At 37.9% G+C, this 9,604-nt stretch overlaps 2 protein-coding genes across 2 annotated transcripts; both read left to right on the forward strand.

The window, feature by feature from the left end:
* Positions 1–628: 628 nt before the first annotated feature.
* On the forward strand, positions 629–3,664 carry LOC145490062 (adenosine receptor A2a-like). The gene has a single exon (XM_081469169.1). It carries the CDS (start codon positions 2,118–2,120, stop codon positions 3,051–3,053), a length of 936 nt encoding a protein of 311 aa, XP_081325295.1. The 5' UTR covers positions 629–2,117; the 3' UTR covers positions 3,054–3,664.
* Positions 3,665–5,856: 2,192 nt separating this feature from the next.
* Positions 5,857–6,378, forward strand: LOC145490514 (uncharacterized). The gene has a single exon (XM_081469623.1). The coding sequence runs from the start codon at positions 5,857–5,859 to the stop codon at positions 6,376–6,378; it is 522 nt and encodes a 173-aa protein (XP_081325749.1).
* The last annotated feature ends 3,226 nt before the right edge of the window (positions 6,379–9,604 follow it).

Raw genomic sequence — 9,604 nt, forward strand, 5'->3', positions numbered from 1 at the left:
ATCGGACAGTGTGACTATGCAAAGGGCCTTGCTATGGTGTCGTTTTCCATAGCAACCGTCCAAGCACCAATCCCTCAGTCGGTTCTGTGCCTTGGCTTCGGGGCCACTCCACTGGTGCCTTGTTCCTTTGCATTCCAGCCAAATCCCATCTCCGTTCATTGCGTAGCGTAATTTACAATAAAATTATGCATACATACTGGTTCTCGTATCAGGAGTGAATCAGATTCAGGCCCGGCAAATACAACAAGCAGTACAGATTTTGTTAGCCTCATGAAATCTGCAGTCGGTATATTCTACGTATATCTCTTGTCTTTAGTTTGTTATTTGCCTTACTTTATCGGTTTGGTCGCCTTTAAAGTCAATGGCCCCAGGATCACATTAAAAAGATTTCCGCTTTAATCATAGACTCTCGTATATCTTTACTCATCATTAAACCCAGTAATTTACTGCTGCTATTTATTTATCGTGTTATTTTTACACATTTACTTTTATCTAACTTTTGCATATGTGCATATATATATATATATATATATATATATATATATATATATATATATATATATATATATGTATATATATATATTCTATCTTAGTTCTTATGTACAGTTGATGTGATGTCTTCCAAGATTTTATCAACTTAATAAATGTAGATGTAGATGTAGATGAAGATGAGACACATTCGACACGCTATAGTCGGTAGACATACTGCAGAACATGTCATGGTTCAGGAATCGTGCGTCAAACTTATCCTAAGACCAATTTTTGTTGAATCCAGTAATTTGAAATTTTTCCTGTTTAAATTCTATGGTATATGACTACTTAACACCGATGTAATTTGTTGTAGTTTTTAAACTTAAGTTTAATTAATTGTTATTAACGTTTCCCTACATATAGCGACATTGTTACCCTGGTGATTATATTATTGATGACAATAAAATAAACAGCGGACTATTCCAGCTTGAGTTATATCTATTCAGTTGGATGCAACACATATTTTAAAAATGGTATTTGGATTGTGACTGTATTATTCTTAGTAGTAGTTTCCCGTCGTGTATTATTGATTCTCTGGAACAAAGTGCTTCACCCACGCTTGGAAACGGAGCGTTTGTTGCGCGCGCACATGCGCAGTACACGAAACTGGGAGCAGTTTACAAGTTGTCCATTGATTATCATACCAAATGAAGACATCGTTTGGTTTTGTTTTATTTTTTATTGTTATTTCATCAAAATTTAAGATGATTAATACGTGAAAATTCTCTTGTGATGCCGCTGAATTTTTCTCGAACACCACTGTAAGCCCGTAGGAAGTCAATAGTAGTCTTCCTTCGGTAGTATTCTTAGCTATATTTCATTTAATTTGCCACGACCAAGAGATCCGAAATAGAAGAACGTTGTTTAGGTTTTCGCAAACAGATGGCTTGGTTAATGGACAGGATGCAGATATGGACAGAGACCACTGACGTTTTTTGTCTTGGTTTTCATATAATAAGTAATTTAAGACCAATAGTTAAAATTAGAAGTTTTATCTCAATTTGATGTGAAACATAGTTTTCCATAATTATCCCTTAAATTTGAAATGTTTTTTTTTCGAATACCAAACATCTTAGAGGGCGAGCTCTACATCATTTCATAATTCAATGCCCAATTTGGGGCCAGTTTTCATTATGCTTTTTGGAAACACCTGGCTTGTTTAACAAACCCGGCTGTCAGGCCAGTGACGTCTTGGTGTTATTCTAATCAGTTATTAGAAAGTTCAAGACCCACGCATTAATTCTTCACCACGATTCACTTACTGTCAGTTTTAACTGTATTTTATGTCAACAGAACATCTGAATTGACTTGTTCTGGAAATACTTCGTTTACTTAGTGTTATGACTTAATTAAGAAGAACCAGTATTTACTGTATTTTATGACAACAAAATGTCTGAAGTGGCGGGTCCTGAGACACTTAATATAATTGACTTCGTTTGCTAAGGCGCTTAACTTAATTAAGAACAGGAATCTTTTCAGCCAAAGTAAACCAATTGGTTTGTGGTGTTGAGGAAGGAGACTCTCTTAGCTTCGTGAAACATCTTTTATGTCAACTTCTCGGTCACCTTGAAGAGACGTCTGTGGATATGATGAAGAAAGCAGTTTGTGAAAATCTGCTGGAGATCACCCCCAAAGTCGTCGAATTTGCAGACCTTCGTTCGACTTACATCGCAAATTGTGTCTTCAACAGTTTTCTGTCCTACACCTGTATCACGTTGAACATTGTGATAATCCACGCGATAAGAAAAACTTCCTCGTTGCCCAATCCTTTACAAGCATTGCTCCTGAGTCTTGCTTTTTCTGATGTTGGTGTTGGTTTGTTGAGTCAGCCTTTTTACACCTCACTTCTGGTGAAATGGTTACAACAAAACAACCCCGGCTGTAATACCTATGTGATTTTTCATGTCATTGCATCTGTGTTTTTCTTAGCCTCCTTCTTGGGTGTTGTTGCCATAAGTTTTGACAGATTTTTGGCAATTCATCTTCATCTCAGATATCGGGAACTTGTGACTCACGAGCGTGTTGTTGCTGTGGTGATCTCAAAATGGGCGCTTAGTGTGCTTCTTCCTTTGACGATGTTCTGGATTCCGCTGGATATTTTTATACTTGTTTTGTTATTTGTAGGAGTTATTGGTCTTCTCGTTACGACAGTGGTGTACATCAGAATTTATGTAGCCGTAAAAAGTCACAAGAATCAGATTCAGGCCCAGCAAGTACAAGAAGGAGAGGAGAATGGCGAAATGGCAAATTTTGTCAGCCTTATTAAATCTGCAGTCGGTGTATTCTACGTATATCTGGTGTTTTTGATTTGTTACTTGCCTTTCTTCATCAGTTTGGTCGTCTTTGCAATGAACGGCCCCACTATCTCTTTAAAAAGATTTTACCTTTTCTCGGGGACTCTCGGATATCTTAATTCAACTTTGAACCCAGTAATTTACTGCTGGAAGATGAGACACATTCGACACGCTATCATGGACATACTGCGGAACATGTCATGGTTCAGAAATCGCGGAACACAGTAATCTTAAGACCAGTCACTTGCAGTGTTGTTATTGTTGAATCCTGTAAGTTACTGCTTTAACCGTCAACAGGTGTTAAAAACCATCCAAAGAATTGCTGTAACATGTTCTCCCTTTTAATTTTTTGGTTTATGGTTGGAGAACATCGATGTAATTTAGTAGTTTTCCATGATCGTTTGCCTTATTAGATTTTTTCCTATAGATAGCGGCTCTCTTAACCTTGTAATCATGCAGTTGATAATAATGTAAATAAACATCGGAATAGTCTATTCTAACTTGATATTAGAGTTGTTTTGGATGTTAATCGTATTTTAATTACTCGAAAAGTTGTTCTTCCCCGGGCTATGCTTTGTGTTGTATATAATTGTGTCTGGATTGTGACTTTATAGTTAGTGGAAGTTTCACTTCACTTTTTATGTGGTATTGATTCTCTTGAACAACGTGCTCCTACAGGAAACACAATTGTTGTGCACGCCGCATGCGCAGTGCATGAAACTGTCAGCAGTTTACAGCTGTGCCATCGATTAACATACTAAGCGACTTTCTGAAGACATGGTTTTGTTTTCCTTTCCTTTTTTTTTTCTTTTGAAAATATAAAACGAATTTAGTCATAAAATTTCTTGAATGCAGGTACTAACTTGTTTTCGACCAACGTCCTTCGACCAACGTCCTGGTTATGTAGCTAAGGATATTTTTTTTCGGTTGTGTTTCGGCTGTTTTTCGGTCATTTACCACGTCCAAAATATTCGAAATTGAAGAGAGTGCTTTAGGTTTTCACAACAGATAAAACTTATTTAATAGACAGTATGCACACATAGAGAGAGACCATTGACATTTTCCTTCTTGGCTTTAATGGATCAGTAATTCAAAACGGACATATATACAATAGCAGTTTCATCTCAATTTGACAGCTAACATCACTTATCATTCTCATTTCTCCCCAAAATTTGAAATGTGTTTCATAAAAACATTCGAAAGAGCGAGTTTCGAAAGAAGTTCTATAAAAGAAACTTCTATCGATGTTCCGAGGAAATGATCTTGTGCATTACTGCTACAGATCTACCTCAAGATGTCTGAAGCCATACCTTGCGTGATACGCAGAACCTGTGCGCATTAACAGAAGTAGGCACCGTCCTTAATCGGCTCTGCCTTACGACTGTTTCTCTTCATATAATACTCATTCGCTCAAACAATGCGTTACATCTATTTTGGAGATGAAGTTTTTGCCGTGCGAGATACATGCTCAACACATAAGAGTGGCATTATTTTGCAGGTGCACCATCAATTAACATACTAAAGGCTTTTTAAAGACACCGTTTTGTTTTCTTTGCTTTTTTTGTTTTGAAAAATATTAACGAATATTAAAAAATATTATAATGAATATTACATTCTCTTATGAAGGTACGAAATTTTTGTCGATCAACTCTCTGCGAATATAGCTAAGGATCTTTGCGCGATAATATTCCGAGCAATATCTCATTTACTAAGTTCAAAAGGTTAGAAATTCAAGAATTGTTTTTTTAGGTTTTCACTAACATTTGGCTTGTTTAATAAACTTAACACAGAGACCGCTAACCTATCCTTGTTGGTTTGATTGTGATCAGTTATTCGAAAGGTTTTACACCCGCTTTGAGTGTTGCATGCATAGGCGACATCTTTCGACCATCTCTTGACATTCCGTCTTTCGACATGCTATGTAAACGGGTGAAATGTGATACTAGCGAGTGTTCCGGTTATTAGCGGAACAAATGACAAGTATATGACAATTAATGACCTCAAATGAATGAAGGAGATTGTGGACTCCCGATTTACGGGATAATTCAAACGATTTTAGTGTAGTCGATCGGCTCTCAATAGTGACTTCGGGTAGAATTGGGTCGCTACCGCTCAGTTAATATTCGAAAGATGTAAACATTCAAAGCAGTCGATTTATCCCTCACAGAATGTTATCTTGATGCTCCTAGCCTTAGTTTGATGTCAAATAAATCCATCTTTCATGACTTAAAGTCGAGGTCTACCGTAAAAAAGCCACTTGTGCTTAGATTTTGACGTAGGCCAGGTTACATAGCACGCCAAAAGATGGCATGTCGAGAGATAGGTGCTATGCACGTGACACTGAAAGCGGGTGTAAACACCCATGTGTACAAATTAGCAGTTTTATCTCAATTTGATAGCAAACGTGATTTATCATTTCATTAATCGCGCTATGTTTTCTGAAAACACGACACTGAAAAGACCTGGATCTGGAAGTACTTTACTGCCGTCACAATCAGTATCATGTAAAGAATTTACTCGCGGCAAAGTGATCCAGTTGATCTGATGCGTCGAGAAAAAAAACTAGTTTGGACGACCGCTTGGACACTAGGGAGACTTCAGGCGATTATGGAGAAAATATCCTGTGAATTACTGCTACGTGATTACCCCAAAACCTCCGAAGTTAAAGACCTTCGTTCGACTTATATCGCTAATTGTGTCTTTAACAGTTTTCTGTCCTATACCGCCATCATGTTGAACATTGTAACAATCCACGCGATAAGAAAAACTTCGTCGTTGGCAAAGACTTCAAAAACGTTGCTCCTGAGTCTTGCTGTTTCTGATGTTGGTTTTGGTTTATTGAGTCAGCCACTTTACATCTCACTTCTAGTCATGTGGCTACAACTAAAACAACCCCTGCTTTAAGGCATATACGATGTTTACCATTATTATAAGTGTGTATGTGTTTTGTCTAGCTTCGTTCTTGGGTGTTGTGGCTTTAAGTTTAGATAGATTTTTGGCAATTCATCTTCATCTCAGATATCAGGAACTTATGACTCACAAGCGTGTTGTTGCTGAGGTGATTTCAATATGGCTGCTTAGTGTGTTTTCTCCTTTGATGATTTTCTGGGCTGGAAACGATATTTACTATCGTGTGGAGTTTCTCCTCGGAGTTGTTTCGCTCTTTCTTACAGCATTGATTAACATCAAAAATTACTTAACGGTACAACGCCACAAGAATCAGATTCAGGCCCTGCAAGTACAACAAGAAGCACAGACTGACGACATGGCGCATTTCGCTCGTCTCATCAAGTCGGCACTCAGTGTATTCTACGTATACGTGACGTTTGTGGTCTGTTATTTGCCTTACTTTATCAGTGTGGTCGTCATTGAAAGCAACGGACCGAATATCGCTTTGAAGAGATTTTCTCTTTTCTCGTTGACTCTCATTCACCTTGACTCATCTTTAAACCCAGTGATTTACTGCTGGAAGACGAGACACATTCGACACGCTATCATGGAGATACTGCGGAACATGCCTTGGCTCAGAAATCGCGCATCACATTTATCTTAGGGTCGGCAGTGTTATGCCATCTATTCCCCACATTTATTGCTGTTATTGTTGATAAACGCCTTTTGTGTATAACATTAACTACGAGCAGTCTAAATTTAGCTGCCTGAAGACAAACGAGATCGTGTCAAACTTACTCAAAGTGTTTTAACACTATTAATATAGTTGTTCAGCACATATTCCGCTGTGTCTTTTTTCGGTGTTTTAGAAAAGGCTTTATTTATCAATGAATTTATTTGATCTTGTTACTATTGTTCGCTCCTACTTGTGGAGCCGAGCCCGGAATAAATAACTGATTACTTCATATGCAATAGTCGCTTTTGCGGAGAGCATTACATACTGAGGAGTATAAGAGTATAAGGTATTGATATAGCTTAGTAACTTCTGACACAGTTGCGTTCTATGGTAGTTTTATGCTTTAAGCAAGGATTAATCGCAATAGCCTGGAATAAATTTGATCACAGATCAGAATATTGATGGATACGTTGCTACGTTGTTTCAAGAAATAGCAGTTCTACTGGCCGTATTGTTGTCTCTTTCATTTGCATAAGAGAAACTTGAGGTTAACAGCAGATGAAACTGGCAGCAGTTTACAGGTATTCAATGGATTAATTTTCTAAGTGGCTTCAGGTTAAGCAACCGTTTTCATTTGGTTCACCGTTGACAGTGGTTCCTTTTGGCAGTCTTAGATGAACTAATAACTATGCAAGTGCTAATTTATTTTCGATCAGTGCACTTATAATGTAGTTAAAGTTCGTCATTCAGTAATATTCTTCATTTACCGCGGGTAAAACGTCTGCCAAGTTATTGACAGCCGTTTAAGTTTTCACAAACACAATGCTTGATTAATTGACCTGACACTCACGCCAGTTACCTCTCGCTTTTATAAAAGCAAAAACGTGAAGTCTGCGTCAGGGAAGTTGCCCATAAGGCCGGAGTTTATCCCTGTTTCTGTAGCATAAAGCGACCAGGAGTATTGATAGTCCCCCTGGATGGGATGCTGGTCCATCGCTGGTTGAATAGCTATTCTCAAACTCATTAATAATTCATCGAGTTTAAACGAAGGAACAGTCATGACCGTGACGGTGTTTGGATATTTGATCTTAATTAGTACAAATTTTTACGATTTTATTTCACCTCAAAGTTCGCCAAAAATACTCCGCTGGGCGTCGTATTTTCAACTCTCTTCTTGCTGTTTGGAAATGTGGTCATACACGATCTTTCGTGTTTGATATATTACTTACAAACGTCAAGACCCACGGATATAATTTAGCAATTTTATTTTAATTTGACCGCAAACTTTATAAACCAGTCGCTTGAGGTATATTTCTTTTGCAGACAAAACATCTGACCGTGACAGAGTGACGTGTGGAACACTTTTCTGCTGTCGTTCACTGAGGATTGGTAGTTGTATTAGCAAAGACAGAAATCATTTACGCTTACGTGATCCAGTTGGTAGGTGGCGTGGGAAACCAAAACTATCTTAGCTTGGTATAGATCATCTCGTAAGTCAAACGATTAGTGCCCTGAAGAATTTTTCGTTACGATTCATTCCTTGCCAGTTTTAACAGCAATACTAACTGTGACAATTACGATATCTGAGGTGGCGAGTTATAGAGCAGTGAATTGACTTCGCTTACTAAGGATCATGTTAGCTTAACGGCGATCCAATTGGTTTATGGCGAGAAGGAAGAAAAATCTGCAAATTTTGTAAACGTTGTTGTATGTCATACTCTGACTGAACTTAAAGACATGAGTCGATGCCCTGGAATCATTTTGTGAATTTCCGCTACAGCGCTCTCCCAAAGTCTTCGAATTTGCAGACCTCCGTTCGACTTATATCGCTAATTGTGTCTTCAACAATTTTCTGTCCTCTACCGCCATCATGTTAAACATTGTAACAATCCACGCGATAAGAAAAACTTCGTCGTTGCCAAAGACTTTAAAAACATTGCTGGTGAGTCTTGCTGTTTCAGATGTTGGCGTTGGTTTGTTGGGACAGCCTCTTTACACCTCACTTCTGGTAAAATGGTTACAAGAAAAAGACCCTGGCTGTAACATCCATTTGGCTTTTACGATTACAGTAGGTATGTTTTCCTTTTCCTCTTTTTTGAGTGTTGTGCCCATAAGTGTTGAGAGGTTCTTGGCAATTCATCTTCATTTGAGATATCAGGAACTTGTGACTCACAAGCGTGTTGTTGCTGTGGGGATCTCAATCTGGCTGCTTAGTGTACTTTTTCCTTGCTTGGTATTCTGGGTCTCACGCAGTATTTTGTTACCTATTGAGCTTTCTGTCAGAGGTTTGTATCTTCTTCTTACAACAGTGGCTTACATCAGAATTTATTTCGACGTACGACTTCACAAGAATCAGATTCAGGCCCAGCAAGTACAAGACGTAGCAGAGAGTGGCGAAGTAGCAAATTTTGCTGGCCGTATTAAATCTGCGGTCGGTTTGTTCTACGTATCTCGTGTTTTTGATTTGTTATTTACCTTACTTTGTCAGTTTGGCCGCCTTTGACATAAATGGTCCCAGTATCTCTTTAAAGAGATTTTCCCTTTTCTCGTGGACTCTTGTATATCTTAACTCATCATTGAACCCAGTAATTTACTGCTGGAAGATGCGACACATTTGACACGCTATTATCGACTTACTACGGAACATGCCTCGGTTTGGAAATAGCGGTTTACAGTAATCTTTAGAGCGGTAATTTTCAGTATTTTTGTTGTTTAATCCAGTAATTTAATGACGTAAACAACATCGGTTTACGTAGACAATAGCGGTTTAAAACAACCCTAAGGACTGCAACTGTTTGTAAAATGTTCTCTATTCAAATTCTTTGCTATACGTTATCATCGATGTAAGTTGGTGTAGTTTTTCATCTTGTGCTTGTTAATAAGCACTAATTAAAATTATTTGTTTGTAAAGTTCCCATTTATATAGCGGCACTGTTGGCGGTCAGCCTAGTAATTATGTAGTTGATAATACTGTGAATGAACATCAAAATATTCCAACTTAAGTTTCATCTATTGTGGATATTAATCATATTTTTAATATTGCGAAAGTTGTATATCCTCTTTCTATGAATTGTGTCATATTCAATTGTGTATGGATTGTGACTTTATAGTTAGTGGTAGTTTCACTTCATGTGGTGTTGATTCCCTTGAATAATGTGCTGCTCCAGAAAAAACTTTCACCCGCATTTGTAAACACGTTCGTTGCGCAGGCCAT

This window comes from Orbicella franksi, chromosome 6 (assembly GCF_964199315.1).
Source record: "Orbicella franksi chromosome 6, jaOrbFran1.1, whole genome shotgun sequence".
NCBI classification, from domain to species: domain Eukaryota; kingdom Metazoa; phylum Cnidaria; class Anthozoa; order Scleractinia; family Merulinidae; genus Orbicella; species Orbicella franksi.